Genomic DNA, 17707 nt, shown 5'->3' with positions numbered 1-17707 from the left:
TCTCCCATTGGTTTGACAAAATAGAATTTAGTTAAAAATAGAAAGTCTCCTCCCCAGTTTTATAAACAGTTTTACTTATTTACTTATTTATGTGGGTTTTTTTTACAACATTGCCATATTTTCAAATTTTGTATGAGGTACCTCGAAACACCTCAGCAGATTCATACCCACACAGACCGTCCTGGGCACACACACACACGCACACACACACACACACACGCACACACACACACACACACACACACACAGACAGACATATGAAGGTAAATATGTCATAAAATGCACGAGCTTGTGGACTTGATTTTGAGAACTTGTAGAAGAAAAAAATCTGAACTTGTGCGTTGAAATTTTCACTTCTAGAAAAAGTCTGAAGTTGTATGGTGAAATTTTCACTTGTAGAAAATATTCACATACCCGTGTTCTGAAGGTGAAGTCACAGAAAAAACACTCACAAATGTGTAGACTGATATGTACATAAATACAATGACAGCTGCAGACCAACTGTCACCCGTCCTGGCAGCAAATAAGTTTAAGTTTAAGAGTTTATATATATATATATATATATATATATATATATATATATATATGGTATATACTGAACCGTGTGTGTGTGTGTGTGTGTGTGTGTGGCTATGCTTTGTGAGGAACAGTTTGAGTTTTAGACCTTGGGAATGACGACCTTTTGGGAAAGTGAGGACATTTTGACCGGTTCCCACTCTCTGCTTTTGACATGGCGTCTCTTCTGACACAGGGAGAGAACTGGAGGATGGGATAGGGTCTCTCTCTTCTGGATCTCTCAGTTCACTAGATTAGGACTATTCTTACACTCTAACACCCATGTATTCCCATGTATTATTTTCACATAAAACTGCAGAATCAGAAAATGTAGTCTAATACGACTAGTGACAATGTCTTCACTTCATACGCTGACAGAGTTCATTAAAGGCACTCTGCCAAGATTCATCAAATACATTTAATTAAAATAAAGATTGTTAATTCATTAAATGACAATACATTTCTTTACAATAAACAATGGGAACCCCTGCATAACATAGACAATAAACCACTGTATTAAGTAAACTGTTCATCTAAAGTAAACTAAAAGATTAATTTCCCACTTTATTTTCTGGATTCAATCAACTCATCCAGCTAGCTCACACCTGACCTGACTGCCTCAGGTGTTACCATGGCGTATGATGATAATGATGATGAAGATGGTCAGTATACATACAACAAATGTACGGTCCGTGCTGAGTAAAGTCTAGCAGAGGTTGAGAAGAGACTCTCGCACTGCAGGTGTCTATATTTAATTGTAGCATGTGGCTATATTTATATTTAATTATAGACATCTTCCCCTTTCTACATTTTAAACTCTTTCGTCACAATAGGTTCCGCTGAAATTACAGTTTGATACCAGGTCTGTGTTTTTCCAGTGTTACAGAAGACTTCACTTGTATGATCTTCAGAGGAAAGACCTTACAGAAGTTGCTGAAGAAAGGAAAGACATTCTCAGTAAAAGCAACCATGAAAGTGTGGAGGTGTGTGTCACTGATTGGGTCAAAAAATGACAACTTTCCTTCATCCAGGTCCAGCAGCACTCTGATCCTCTCCAGCTTGCCACTGACCATATAAGTTTTCAGCTCCTGTTCTGGGGAGTGTGATTTATAAGTACCGTTACAGTTCCATAGACACCACAGTCCACTAAACAAAGCCGGTTCCTGCCTCTTCACAGACTCTGTTACCACACCCAGCCTCCAGTATTTATTGTCCCCAACCTCAACATCCCAGCAGTGAGTCCCTGAGCAGAGGCTCTCTGAGCCCAGTCATCAAATCTCTCTGGGTTATCAGGGAGCTGCTGTCTCTCCTCACAGAGCGTCACACTCGTCAGGTCCTCAGACAGCAGCAGCCCTGGGTTCACAGTGTTGGGATCCAGAATCACAGGAGCTGACGAGAGAGAGAGAGAGAGTGTGGCTGAATCTGTAAGAGCGTTGAATTTGTAAAGTTTTCAACTTTGGTCTTACTTTATGATATCTATGCACAGATACATAATTAAAAATACATTTGCATAAAGTTTGGCCTCTCACCTCAAGCTGTTACACCAGGTCCCTGGTTCAAAAGTGCAGCGTGTATTGCACATATTGTCATGTTATTTTAAGTTAATTAATTTGTTTGATTAGAAATGTACAAGGTGTTATGGGAAGGGAAAAAAACGAAGTTACAATTGTACATACACCAGGCACATATCCATTATCCAGTGCCTTTTTCATTTTTCCTTTGGGGGGGGGGGGGGGGGGGGGGGGGGGGTTAGGTATTTACTGATGGTGCTACCATTGTGAACGCCTTTTAAAGGAGCCAATGAAATTAACGGTAGTGGCATAGCAGTAGTGTGGAGTGGATTCTTGATAGACGCTGCAGCTGAACATGTTATGTAAAAAAATAAAGATTCTGTTAGTGGTTTTCAGGAAGGAGGATGACCAACCGTAAGGGGACAGAAGTCAGGGAGAATGAAAACTGTCGTTATTAACAAAGGAGTGGCGTTGTGTTTATACAGATATACAGAACTAAACAGGGCAAACAGGATTGGTTGAAATTAACAAGGGGAAAACGAGGTTAATAAATGGGACAAAGAGGATCAGGTGAGGGGCGGAGACAGACACAGAACAGGAGCACAAGGCATATCAAAACAAAAGTCCAAAACGAGGTGCAGGCTGTGACACTGTGAAGTTTCTCTGTGTGGGACTGAAGAATCGGCACTGTAAACTGGAGATACTCAGGTCAGAATTAATCAGGGCCTGAAATACAGTATGTCGAATGACTCATGAGACCAGGCTGATATAACGTATAGTTATTAAAGTATTATTTTGTACGAGGCACACTGATCATAAAAGCAGATGAATTTCCCCCAATATTATTACAGCTAATGTTACAATTGCTGTTCTTATACCTTCACCATCTAGATGAGCTGATGCTCAATCTCTCACTCACTCAATCTCTCTCTCTCTCTCTCTCTCTCTCGGTTTACTCATGGACAAGACATCCATTTGACTAAGGTTCTTCCAAAAATGTGACTTATTTATTCATTTTATTTAACATCGAAAGAGAGAGACTCAGACTCCCTCTAACAATACACACACACACACACACACACAAACAGCTGTTGAAAAATACCCCGTATTTGCAGCCTGTAACACACACTGGAACCAGGATGAGATACGGCAAGACAGACAACATGGTGCATTCATTCACACCACAGCAATCACACAAGGACAAACAGAACATCAGAACCCCATTTACACACATCACACACAGCACCAACTGTCACCCCAGGGTGTTGTATGAAATATTGCATGTGTGGAGTATTCTGACTGACACAGTATTTCAATCTCATTCCCTTTTCATTGTCCTGTTTTCCTACCCCTCCACACAACCCACTAACACTCCACACAACCCACTAACGCTCCACACAACCCACTAACGCTCCACACAACCCACTAACACTCCACACAACCCACTAACGCTCCACACAACCCACTAACACTCCACATGGGATTCCATCACCTCAGGTAAGGACCTGTCTTCATTCATTTTTATACATTTTTCTAGTCATCAGTTTGTTCTCTCATCATTTCCATGAACCATCTATATCCTTAGTGTAGCATTTAGCATAAAACCCACATAAACACACAAACAGAGAGAGAGAGAGAGAGGGTTGAGAGTGTGTGATATGTTGTCTCCTCTAATTTCTCTTCTTCTCTGTAGATGCCTGTGATCTCACACTGGATCTAAACACAGTAAACACACTCCTCTCTCTGTCTAAGGGGAACAGAAAGGCAACACATATGAGAGAGAATCAGTCGTATCCTGATCATCCAGAGAGATTTGATCATTGGTCTCAGGTCATGTGTAGAGAGAGTCTGACTGGACGCTGTTACTGGGAGACTGAGTGGAGTGGATGTGCTGAGATATCAGTGACATATAAAGAGATCAAGAGGAAAGGAGAAGGTGAGGGCTGTAGGTTTGGAGCCAATGAAAAGTCCTGGAGTCTTTTGTGCTTTGGTAACAAATATTCTGCCCGTCACAATGAACAGAGCATTGTCATACCTGCCCCCCCCTCACACACACACAGAGTAGGAGTGTATCTGGACTGCTCATCTGGAACTGTGTCCTTCCACAGCGTCTCCTCTGACACACACACACTCGCACACGTGCACACATTCCACTGCACATTCACTGAGCCCCTCTATGCAGGGTTTTATGTTTATGGCTCAGTGTCTCTGTGTCACATATAATACACATACACACACACACACACACACACACAGACACACACAAATGAACGTGCATAAGGTGCAATGTTTTCTTGATCAGAAATAAAAAGTTCATTAACAAAGTTTTGTATTTCATTTCAGTGAAAATTGTTGTTTGTTTTTTGTTATTATTTTGTTGTTATTATGCAGTTCTGTAATCAAAAATTTAAATATAAACATTAGAGAGAAAAACACAAATAAAACCTAAATACAAAAGGATTAAAGTCGACATGATCCCTGAACACACACACGCACACACACTTTCTCTGTCTTATCTTGTACACACACGCACACTTTCTCTCTGTCTTGATGACCAGGAACTGTAGCATCCCTGGCTGATTTAAGGTCCTGGTCTTCAACGGGTGGTTTATGAAAATTGTTTTATTGGCCATATGTTCCTTACAAACACACCGTAAGAGCTGACGGAAGAAACAAACGAAAATACAATTCAACATTTACATTAATACATCATGAAATACAACAGAAAGCTGTCTATACTACTATTTCTCATCATACACAAAGAATGTAATCTACAGAGAAAATTTTAAACTGTAAAAATCATAAACAATGTACGCTAAATTGCGTAAATTAAACTACATCGCATTTGTTTTAACGGGACCAAAGAGGGGAGGACAAAAACGATATATCTGCATTGTTTTCAAACATAAAACACACTCTTACACAAAACAACCAAACAAACACAGACTCACTAACCTTGTGCCCCTCAGCCGGGTGCTACACATTAGAAAGCAAAAAACAATCCAACACCTTATCCGTAATAACTCTCCCCTTTTACCGCCGCTACTATTAACGACTGCGCATGGACACTAGATAGGGCAACTGAATTTCAAAATAAAAGCGCGTTTTCCATTTTTCCAGAAATCGTAAATCAATAGATACAAACATAAAAAAAGGAGATACAAAAATAACATTAAAACTCAATGAAAGGTTATTTACAGGGACTGACTGACATTAGATACAGCATGATCGGGGAGTGACTGACATTAGATACAGGATGACCAGGGACTGAATGACATTAGATACAGGATGACCAGGAACTGACTGACATTAGATACAGGGTGACCAGGGACTGACTGACATTACATACAGGATGACCAGGGACTGACTGACATTACATACAGGATGACCAGGGACTGACTGGCATTAGATACAGGGTGACCAGGGACTGACTGACATTAGATACAGGGTGACCAGGGACTGACTGACATTACATACAGGGTGACCAGGGACTGACTGACATTAGATACAGGATGACCAGGGACTGACTGACATTACATACAGGATGACCAGGGACTGACTGACATTACATACAGGGTGACCAGGGACTGACTGACATTAGATACAGGGTGACCAGGAACTGACTGACATTAGATACAGGATGACCAGGGACTGACTGACATTACATACAGGGTGACCAGGGACTGACTGACATTAGATACAGGGTGACCAGGGACTGACTGACATTACATACAGGGTGACCAGGGACTGACTGACATTAGATACAGGATGACCAGGAATTGACTGACAATAGATACAGGATGACCAGGGACTGACTGACATTAGATACAGGGTGAAATGTTGTCAGGTGAGCTCATTTGGACCAGGATTTTTAACATGGGGTGATGGACGTGTCTTACTTTACCTGGATCGTCCACAGGTGCTGTGGTGCAAACAGCTCCTCCCTCCATTGGGAGCCTTGTGATGCTTTGTCAGTGGTGTGTCTCTAATGAAGATCAACTAACTGATCCTCTGTCAGTGGTGTGTCTCTAATGAAGATCAACTAACTGATCCTCTGTCAGTGGTGTGTCTCTATTGAAGTGAACTAACTGATCCTCTGTCAGTGATAACTCTAATGAAGTGAACTAACTGATCCTCTGTCAGTGGTGTGTCTCTAATGAAGATAAACTAACTGATCCTCTGTCAGTGGTCAGTTAGTTCACTTCATTAGAGACACACCATTGACAGAGGATCAGTTAGTTTATCTTCATTAGAGACACACCACTGACAGAGGATCAGTTAGCTCATATTAACAATAATAATATTAATCTCAAACTCAGATTAGGATTAAGTTTACAAGAACAGACTGCAACATTATTTCCCTCACTTCTCTTAAAATGAATGGCTTATCTGTTGGTTTGTCTTTTAAAATGAATGACTGGTCTGTTGGTTTGTCTTTTAAAATGAATGACTGGTCTGTTAGTCTGTGTCTTAAAATGAATGACTGGTCTGTTGGTTTGTGTCTCTTTCTGTCATGTGCCCACAAGCAGAAATGTCCTCATCGAGAAAAAGTCAGACAATAAACTGCTCTGAAGGTGCCTGGCATGAGACAGTCTTCTTACCCCCCCCCCCCCTCGTTTTTGGCTCCAGTGCAAAATTAATCGATTGGTTCAAATTTTTTAAAGAAAAAATACGATGAAACAGCGTCACCTTACGTTCCAGGCTGTGTAGCCTACATCCTGTTTAGTTCAAATAAAAAAGCCCAAATCATTCTAAACAGGTTTGTTTCTGCAGTTGTGTCGGAGTTGTTCCCGTCAGTCTGCGGTTTTATGACCTCAGCTGTTTAGAACCTCATCTGGTCTAGCTGTATGGCTGATTCTCCTCCATGCTTATAAACACAGTAGCAACTTTAGTAACGTTAAGAGCTGGGAGCTGTCCAGGGTCCCACCTCCTGACAGTTAGCCACTGTCCATGGTGCTAACACTCCTCCTCAACAGGCCTCTGTTGGAATTTTGGAATGTTGATACATTCCGCAAAGTCTGTGGTTCCACCAAGACTGTTACAAGTCACAAATCAAAGTTATAAATCCTCAAAAAGAGATGAAAAACAGGGCAAATGAATAGATTGGTTCTCCTGACATCTGGACCAATCTAACCAAAGTTACATTATTCAGAATCCTGCCATTCAACCACCTCACACTGTAAGTCCTCCCAAACCTGCCATTCAACCACATCACACTGTAAGTCCTCACAAACCTGCCATTCAACCACATCACACTGTTGGTCTCCAGAGCTTGGTACAGACTCTAGAAGGCTGGAAATGGCTCTGTGGATGACAACTGAACCGTTCATGTTTTAATTTTGTGTGAAAAAGGAAAAAAAATTAACACGTGCGATACTGGCTTTTCCTGGGCTGATTCTCTATTAAACCCTGTTAGTTTTTGAAACACAGTAGCCGTCCTGTTCTCCTTTCAGCTTTGCATTTCTGTTGCGGCTGTTCTGAGCTGGATCATTAGTTCAGGCACTGAGACAGTTTATGACAGATACTTTTGTCTCATAGACTTTTTTTTTGCTCATTAGTTCATATATGTGTGTTCGCATGCCTATGTATATGCCTGTGTGTGTATGTACATACATCTATGATGCAGAGTCACTGCAGAGTCTGTGTGGGTTAGCGATTACACAAAGTGAGGACGCAGACAAACCTAGAAGAAATGTAAATGAAGTCTGTGAAGAATGAGAGAAATCTTCCCCCTCTGTGGAGTTGGTAGAGGTTTGTGTTTATTAGGTGGATATCCACAGAGGTCCTGTGAATCAAAACCCCAAAACACACTCAAGCTTAACACAACACAAAGCCAAGGGATGTAGCCAGGCGAGATTAAAAACATTTGGCTGCTTCTAAGGTTTACGGATACATCAACCTGAGCAAATGCTATACAGAGAGAGGGGGAGAGAAAGAGTGAGAGGTGAGCGAGAGAGAGAAACAAAGAATGGATTCTCAATCCCAGATGAGCAAAATGAACAGTGGTCAGAACCTAAGATTTAATATTGAAGTTTGGTCATAAAAACAAGAGCTGACAGTTATTCACATTCGCTCACATACTTCAAATCTACATTTATTATCAGCAGACATAAATGCATCATGTGAAATAGTTCTACTTTTTGCTTTTGTGCTCAACTGATTTCTAGGTACTATTTTTTTTAACTGACCTAAGTCTATCACTAACAGTTTAATCAAAGCACAATTATTAACTCATGAACAATAAACTTGGTATTTAGTAGTAACAGTGACAAAATGAATCCTCTGTCATTCTAATGTAACCTGAGGAACAATGACATGACATGTGTACGGGTCTATTTACACTGAACAGGTAACACACTGGTCCAAAATCCCACTGAACAGGTAACACACTGGTCCAAAATCACAACACACTTCAAACGGTCTTCAGTGTACACCTGTGCCTGTTCAGCTGAGCTAATTGGCTGAAGCTCTTCCCACACTGGGAGCAGTGGTATGGCCTCTCCCCTGTGTGAATGCGCTGGTGTCTTTGAACACCTGATAACTGTTTGAAGCTCTTCCCACACTGGGAGCAGTGGTATGGCCTCTCCCCCGTGTGAATGCGCTGGTGTGTTCTAAGACCTGATGAATTACTGAAGCTCTTCCCACACTGGGAGCAGTGGTATGGCCTCTCCCCTGTGTGACTGAGCTGGTGTTTTCTAAGACCTGATGAATTACTGAAGCTCTTCCCACACTGGGAGCAGTGGTATGGCTTTTCCCCTGTATGAATGCGCTTGTGTGTTCTAAGACTTGATGACTGACTGAAGCTCTTCCCACACTGGGAGCAGTGGTATGGCTTTTCCCCTGTGTGAATGCGCTGGTGTCTTACAAGACCTGACGAATAATTGAAGCTCTTCCCACAATGGGAGCAGTGGTATGGCTTTTCCTCTGTGTGAATGTGCTCGTGTGATCGCAGACCTGATGACTGGCTGAAGCTCTTCCCACACTGGGAGCACTGGTACGGCCTCTCCCCTGTGTGAATGCGCTGGTGTAATTTAAGTTTTGATAACTGGTTGAAGCTCTTCCCACACTGGGAGCACTGGTATAGTTTTTCCCCTGTGTGAATGCGCTGGTGATATCTAAGGCCTGATGAATTCCTGAAGCTCTTCCCACACTGGGAGCAGTGGTACGGCCTCTCCCCTGTGTGAATGCGCTCGTGTGATTGAAGAACTGACAACTGTTTGAAGCTCTGCCCACACTGGGAGCAGTGGTATGGCCTCTCCCCTGTGTGAATGCGCTGGTGTGTTCTAAGACTTGATGACCGACTGAAGCTCTTCCCACACTGGGAGCAGTGGTATGGCTTTTCCCCTGTGTGACTGCGCTGGTGTTTTACAAGACCTGATGAATTACTGAAGCTCTTCCCACACTGGGAGCAGTGGTATGGCCTCTCCCCTGTGTGAATGCGCTGGTGTGACTGAAGAACTGACAACTGTTTGAAGCTCTTCCCACACTGGGAGCAGTGGTACGGCCTCTCCCCTGTGTGAATGCGCTGGTGTCTTTGAACACCTGATAACTGTTTGAAGCTCTTCCCACACTGGGAGCAGTGGTATGGCCTCTCCCCTGTGTGAATGCGCTGGTGTGATTGAAGATTTGATAACTGGTTGAAGCTCTTCCCACACTGGGAGCAGTGGTACGGCCTCTCCCCTGTGTGAATGCGCTGGTGTCTTTGAAGAGCTGACAACTGTTTGAAGCTCTTCCCACACTGGGAGCAGTGGTATGGCCTCTCCCCTGTGTGAATGCGCTGGTGTGCTTGAAGAACTGACAACTGTTTGAAGCTCTTCCCACACTGGGAGCAATGGTATGGCCTATCCAATGTATGAATGCGCTGGTGTGCTCTAAGACCTGATGACCGACTGAAGCTCTTCCCACACTGGGAGCAGTGGTATGGCCTCTCCCCTGTGTGAATGCGCTGGTGTTTTCTAAGACCTGATGACCCACTGAAGCTCTTCCCACACTGGGAGCAGTGGTATGACTTCTCCCCTGTGTGAATGCGCTGGTGTCTTCTGATACACAGCTGGCTTCTGAGGCTCTTCCTGCGTGAAGAGTGTGTTGTGTTCTTCCCTGTCACTCTCTGTTTAGGTGTTAGGGCTCTTCTGACAGGGGAGCTCTTCCCAAACGAAGAGCGCCTTCTTTTCGTGTTGACAGCGGATTGTGCTGAAATGAATGTAATATCAGAGGATAACTGTTCTGGGCTCAGTGGCACGTCTTCTGATTTAATCTCTCTGGTCTTTAGTAAACTCAGGGACTCTTCAGGATGCCATGTCTTAATGAGGTTTTGTGAGGAAATGTGGCCTAAACAAAGAGAGGGACATGTCCACAACAGGACCAGAAAACCACATCACAACCTGGACAAAAATCTATAAACAGCATTAAAAGACCAAACTGACATTAACCTCAGCATCAATTTAAAGTACAACTAAACCATTCTCTTAAAAAAAACAAAAAAACAAAAACAAATGCAGGGAACTGAATGGGAAAACAGGGAAAAAAATCATCTGTTACCTTTCTCAGGGGAAAATGGCTTGTCCCAGTGGCAGTCCGCTGGGTCGTCCTGGTCCTTGGTATATTCTTCTCCACACCAGACCAGCAGCTCCTCTCCAGCAGCGATGGGTCTACAGCTGCGGAACAGAACCCCCCCTTTGTACTGAAGAGCCACCAGATTCTGCTCTTCATCATTACGGGCACAGTTCACATACCTTAGAGAGAAAGAGAGAGAGAGTGATGAGGGAAAAGGTCAAGAGTGAGACATGAGGCAGATAAAGAGGTTTACATTGCACAAGAGAATACTAAGTTAAGGCAGAAAATGAGAAGAAGAATGTATGGATAAGTGAAGTCATGGATAAGTGAAGGATAAATTTAACGTCACATATCTAAATGGAGTTTTCGTGTTTTTGTGACTCTGATTTAAGGGGACGCTCACTGTCTCTTCATAAACTAAACTCTTTTAACACTCATTAGACACATATGTAAATAACACATGACTGAACCAAATTTTACAATGAACAGGTGCTAGGAAAGATGAACAGAGTTGGAACAGACTAACACAGTTGGAATGTTCTAATAGAGGAGGAATCCCAGCAGTAACACTAGCTGGTTGGGGTGTTGTCACGAGATCGGGTGGGTTTGTGTCCTGTGAGGGTCAAACAGACGAGTGTACACTCCCCACCATCTCACTCAGCGCTCTGTTCAGCATTGATGAGTGAATCCAGGAAACAGCACAGGTCTCCACCCCTGTTACGTTCCCATGGAGACGCCTGGGAGCTGGCAGGTGCCGTAAAGTGGTAGTGGATGTGACATGTATCTGAGCGCTCTTCACACCAAACATTCCTCATCATTGGCAAAAATGCCCAGTGCCTCTGGCACCAAAGGATAAACTGTCCTCCTTGGACCAATCAGAGCTTGGTGTTTATGCCCAAAATGCCCACGTCTATATGCTGTCCTTACTCCCAGCTTTTCTGAACTGAATCAGTATCCTCATTAGCAACACTGAAGAATTGTGGGCAGCTGAAACATTTCATTTTGTGATGAAGGTTTGGTTATGCAGCCTGCTTAATGGAGGACATGGTTCAGGATCCTTCAGTGTCATGCTGATGATGGCACATAAGATGCACCAGGTGTATCAGTGTGCAAGGAAACATGTGAGATTATGCAACATTTCAGCAAAATGGAGACCGATTTAATGAGATGATCTCAATGTGTCTCATCCCTTTATTATTACTCACTATTATTTATTAGTCATTTGCACAGTTTGTTAAGATCTGCCCTTCTTCAGTCATGGATATATAGTTACTCATTTGTGCTGTAGACCTTTTAGCACCTGGTACCACCCGTAACATTAGACATGTTTTACTGTTAGTCTGCAAATAAAATCCATGAATGTATTTAGTTACAGCGATTACTGTACAGGACAAACAGAAAAGTCTTACAGTTTGGGCAGTAACACACAGCATACTCAAAAGCACCATGTGAAGCTGTGTAAAGCTTAGCAGATATGTGAACTGGTCAGAATGTCATTGGGTGGGACATGCCATTTAGGGGTATGGAGATCTTCGCCATTCTACTATTTTTCTTTCTCTTTTAGACATCTTATTTTTGTTTTACACTGTGTGTGGATTTAATGAAGAGGTTTCACACCCCCTGTACTAAGAGCTGATTAATGTGTGATACAGAGAATGTGAAAGCTCCAATCCTGAGGTCTGAGGGTCTGACTCAGCCTTACTCAGGATAATTCATTTTTCACTGACACACTGATGATATGAGAAACTTTGGGACTGGGACAAATAATTGGGAAATTAATCAATGACTGAGTATGTTACTGAATAAACTCAAAAGAAAACCACGTAAAATGGAAACATAATTAACTAAACACTACATCTAACTATTTTTGTCTTTCAGTTTTAGATGCATTTGTTTATGTTCACATTTAATGTATTAAATATCACTCTTTCATTCATTAGTGCACCCAGTTTCATGCATGAGGAAATAGCAAGAATTGTTTTATGTATGTCATCTCATTTGATGCTACATATTTGAATCCCAAAGCCGTTGGCTCTTTGACACTGAGTTTTACTAATCTTTTTGGACAACCTGAAGAAAAAAAATCTACAAAACATTGGGTGAGTGTGTGTGTGTGTGTGTGTATCTGTGCGCGTGTTATGTTATATGAAACCTCGTTGAAAAGATTCAGGTATGGGTGCACAGCCTGCTCCTAAAATACATGCATCAAATATGAAAAGCCATGTGATCAGAGGATCTCCATGCTGATTGGTGTTTGTATAAATTCTGGTCTCATCTGGTCTGTGAGAACAGTGAATGTGAGGGGGTGTCATTCAGTCAGCGGTAAAGAGAAAACAGACCAGTATCTGGAAGGTTGTAAGTTTGATTCCTGAGAATGTCTGAACACCAAAAATACTGGACAGCAAGATTTCCTCAGAGATATAGTTACCTCTGATACAAAACACAGTTAAGTTTTACCACCGAACGTATGAATGTACACCGTCTGTACATTTAACATAAATATGTGAAAAATAAGGAACAGGAGTGATCTCTGTGCTCAGTATCTCACCTCATCCAGTTGGAAAAATTCTCTCTCTTCACATCAACACAATCTTCACACTGCTGACGTTTGAAGAGCTAAGAAAAAGAGGTTTTTCCTTTATAAATGTTGATTTGTTAAGTATACAGACTTTCACTGCACATTTTATGACCAATTCCAGGTTTATGTCAGAGGTCTGATAGAGCGTGAGGTTCTCTGAATTGAAATGAGTGTAAAATAATTTGTTGAAGCTCCTACCAGCGGCTGATGACACAGAACATCGGTAAATGCAATGAAAGAGGAATTTGGCTTCACTGCACAGAGCCCCAGTAAATGCCAACTGAAAACCTTCTTATATCATTAATTAATAGGTTCACTCACCACCCAGGAGTATCCACCGTCCTTGGTGTCTTCTCCGTCAGACATCTGGTCTTCATAGGGGCCAAAGTGTGTCCCTCTGGGTATAGTGTCACCCTGGTTAAACACGCCCAGCTCTGCGTTTGGGATGCTTGACCTCCTGACCTCTAGTCCTGAGGGAAGGGTGCGTCTGGCTCTTTCTGTGACCCCTATGGGCACGGGGGTGTCGGGGATGAACGTGGGGGGGCCATGCACCTCACATTTACCAATGAAGAAAGACCGGCAATCCTCACAGTCTGGGGAAATAAGGAGAAAAATATAAATAACAACAATAGACTTCAGTCAGACTAAAATACACTCTAAATATCAACAACAGACTTCAGTCAGACTAAAAGACACTCTAAATAACACTAACCCTACTAAACCTAACCCTAACAGGGCAGTCCTCACAGTCTGATAAGACCCAATACTATCTGGGTATGGGACCATCAGTATAGGGACACAGTTCAGCATTCACACTGACATTTAACTCTATCGTGCCCGTTTTTACTTTTCATTTTCAGCGGCTGATGACGGAAAACATTTTGAATTTTCCTGAGGGTGCTTAAAAACCAATTATCTACCAAACATGCATCAGTCAAAAACATTATGATGTTGTAGAAACTGGGGAGTGTTTCAATTTTGCTTTTAACCACTGCACCCTTTACATGCAGAAAGAGACAGAGAGAGAGAAACAGAGAGAGAGAGAGAGACTACAGGATCAGTCCCAGAGATCTTGTCCTACACAGACAGTCTTTGTCTATGGGTTTCTCCTCCTCAGTGTATTTGATGCTAGGTCTGTTGGACGAGTCTCTTCCTCGGGTGTAACCGTTTGACTGTGAGATCTCCTCTTTCATCACGCCTGTCTTCAGCAGCTCTACAACACAAACACACAAACTGTACACACTCACACCAACCTACCAACCTACACAAGCACAGAGAGGACCAGAATACAGAAGGAGGACACTCAGTGAAACAGGTGAGTGTTTCCTACCTGTGTCATGTGATTCAGGAAGAACTCCACACGACTGCCCCACAGACGTGGACGACATCTCCGTTTCATCAGTGGCCATCTTGTCACTTGTCTCCTGACTAATTACACGCATCCTGATTATTATAATTATTAGAATCGCAAAGAACCGTGTGAGTAAATGCATACACCCTCATTAAGATAATCATCAAATTAATCAAGAGTATACACACTGTCATGCAAAACTGCTCTTTACTTACACACATTTCCTATCAGGATAAGACAGATACATGATACAACAGAACAGAGGTAGAGGAAAATGAGGTTAAGACAAAGTACTCCTCTAAGATAAGATTAGTTTGAACCAAGACATTAAATGCCGGGCTAAATGTTACATCATGTATAAATTAATTTATCAGCACACTTGCTAACTTATGGGAGGTCATCCATGCCAAAATTAAAATGAAAATGAAAACCGTAAAATGAAAGTTCCCATCCCGCTTTGACATTTCTTTTTCAATACCTGTACGCACATATCCTGCCAAATATATGTTAATGAGAAATGGGCGTTACCGAATACACGGACCTTAAGAGTGGAAGACACGTGACCGCGAAAGTGCCCGAAAGCCTAACTGTACGTTCACACTGAGCGCGGCGAGAGCGACAAAGTGACCGGAAGTCATTCATTTTCAATGAGAGCCAGCGTCTTTAAGCGGCGAAGAGCGTCGCGGCAAAGGGCGTCGCGGCGAGGGTGGTTTGGGCGTCAAAATACAGTTGAACTTTATGGTAATGAGATATGACGCGGTTGGGCGGCAACCAATAGAAACTTGGAAGTGCTCCGCTCTAGAGAATTGTAGAGAACACAACAGTATAAACTATTGTTCCCACAAAACTTTTGGTCCTAAGCAAAATGGAGGAGAAACTGATTATATCGGTGGTGGGTTTCCACATGTTGTACTGTAATGTAGGTTATGCACAAACGTTAGTGTTAATTAAAGACCAAGGCTCGTAAACGTGTCCTATAAACTCCATGCTGGAATTTGACCTAGCCTATCATTAACACAAAAGACACACAACAACAAAAAGCTTTTAAGTAGTGTTTTTCATTAGTTAATTTTGTTACGAAATATGTAATTAGCATTGTTTATTTATTTCTGTCATCGGTCGATTTCGCACCTTCACATTTAAAATATCTTATAAGGTTAACTCATAGCCTACTGGTGTTCAGTCAGCACAAAGATACCGCTCGACCTGTTTGTTTGCTTTATAGCCCCTTTAAAAACATTTGCATAACCAAGCTTTCCGAAGGAACTTGTACCCGCCTATTTCATCAACGGCAGAGCGTCCACAGTGTTCAACAGCGTCGTTGGCAGGGAGGTTTGGGCGACTCTTGACGCTCTCGCCGCCCTCAGTGTGAACGTACAGTAATAGAGGTAACAATGGCGGATGCATTCTCAGAGACGGCGAGTGAGCCAAGTTAGCGAATTGTCAGGATGAAGACTTCGTTTTACTCAGAAAATGAAAAGGCTAAGTGGGAAACGAAAACGCAATGCTGGTTTGCCTTTGCATTTTCATTTTGGCAGATACAGCGCGTTCATGTCGAAAATTAAATGGCAGGATATGTGCGCACAGGTTTTGAAAAAGAAATGTCAAACCGGGGTTTGAACTTTCATTTTACCGTTTTCATTTTCATTTTGGCATGGATTACCTCCCATACTAACTATTTACTGGCTGATCAATGAGAGAGAACTTTTTGTGAGCAGCTTTTCTAAAAGAATTACTTTAAAGGACTTGTATTTCAAAAGTCTTCACTTAGAAGAACCAACGTAGAAAATTTAGCTTTTTACCTAAAGTTAACAATTGTCATCAGACTGGTCGCTTGATCTGAATTTAACAAAGAGACGCAAAGTCTCAACCGTAGAACTACGGAAGCCCGTTCCCGCCACATTACAAAATTCTTTTTGCTTTATTTTTCTCAATTCCGACTTTTTTCTCAGAATCCCGACCTTATTTTTTGGAATTCCGAGAATATTTCTTGCAATTCCGAATTTTCCCTCATCTGAATTTTTGTAGACAATCAGGCAGCGTCGAGTAAGCTAAAGTAAGTTAAGTAAGATATGTTAAACACTTAATGCAATGAGTAGCTTACCAGTAGCAAAACCTGGCCTTCGTGATAGGCTCCGTCGTCCAAACACCCAGTACTTGGTAGTTTTGTCGAAATCGAAATTTTTTATACGAGAAATGGGAAGAACAGCCCGATAATTATCTTCCAAGTACCTTACCAGAGCAAACTTTTTTTCCTGTGAACTAAGGCTAATTGCAGGCGGTAACTGTAAAGCTGCCTTTTAACTGTAGAACGAAATTAGCGGGTTTTGGTTGCTTGCCTTCGTGGGACGTTACAGCAAGGATTTTTGAATACACCAATCAGATTACTCAAGAGGGGCTAGAAGCCACGCCCCCGTTCCCAGGTCTCTCTTCAGTCAAAACGGAGGACAAGCTGATCGTGTAATCAAAATGCTTGCTCTGATGTAATATAATTGTTTCAGTAAGAAGTGATCATGTCCAAATAAACAGTGTGTGCACTTCCACTGCGTGAAAAGAGGTGTATCCGCACTGGAATACTCCTGTATATTCCCGGATACTCCGCAGCATAGAATATTCCTAAATATGTGCCAGGTTTGGGGGTCTGCCTATAGCCCATAGTTGCCATGGTGAATAATCCCTTGGGGGTGCTTGCAAGGGAACATTTGCACTTCACACCTCGGGCCACCAGGTATCCTGCAATTGGTCAAAAGTCTTACTTTGGATTGGTGGAGAAATGTCTTGCCCCTCCTCTAAAACCCTTCCCCATTGGTCTATTGTGCCCCCCCCCCCCCGACATGATTTCATATGGTTTATATTATAAATATTATTGTTGTTGTTATTATTATTAATATTATTATTACTGGCTGCGTTGTTTTATGTTCATAGGTAGATTGTATAGATGGCTGACCATCTATTTGCCAGACTATGGTTTAAAGGTTAGAGAACTGGGCTTGTATGCAATCACTTAAACTTAACTTAAACAAAAATGAATTACACAAATTTTATTATAAATAAAGTATAATGTAGTATAATATAGATTATAAGGCATATTGAAAAATAGACATATATATATATATATATATATATATATATAGAGAGAGAGAGAGAGAGAGAGAGAGA

The 17707-nt window shown here is 42.0% G+C and overlaps 1 protein-coding gene across 1 annotated transcript in view; it reads right to left on the bottom strand.

The window, feature by feature from the left end:
• LOC115823849 (uncharacterized) overlaps nucleotides 1-17707 on the bottom strand; it is a 664236-nt gene that overhangs the window by 621742 nt on the left and 24787 nt on the right. The window contains 1 exon segment of the mRNA XM_030787872.1: nucleotides 8501-10102. Within this exon segment, the coding sequence (XP_030643732.1) occupies nucleotides 8501-10102 (1602 nt within the window).

The sequence above is a fragment of the Chanos chanos genome, chromosome 11 (genome assembly GCF_902362185.1).
Source record: "Chanos chanos chromosome 11, fChaCha1.1, whole genome shotgun sequence".
Classification (NCBI taxonomy): Eukaryota; Metazoa; Chordata; class Actinopteri; order Gonorynchiformes; family Chanidae; genus Chanos; species Chanos chanos.
The sequence above is the reverse complement of the archived record's forward strand: the minus strand, read 5'-3'. Positions and strand labels throughout refer to the sequence as shown.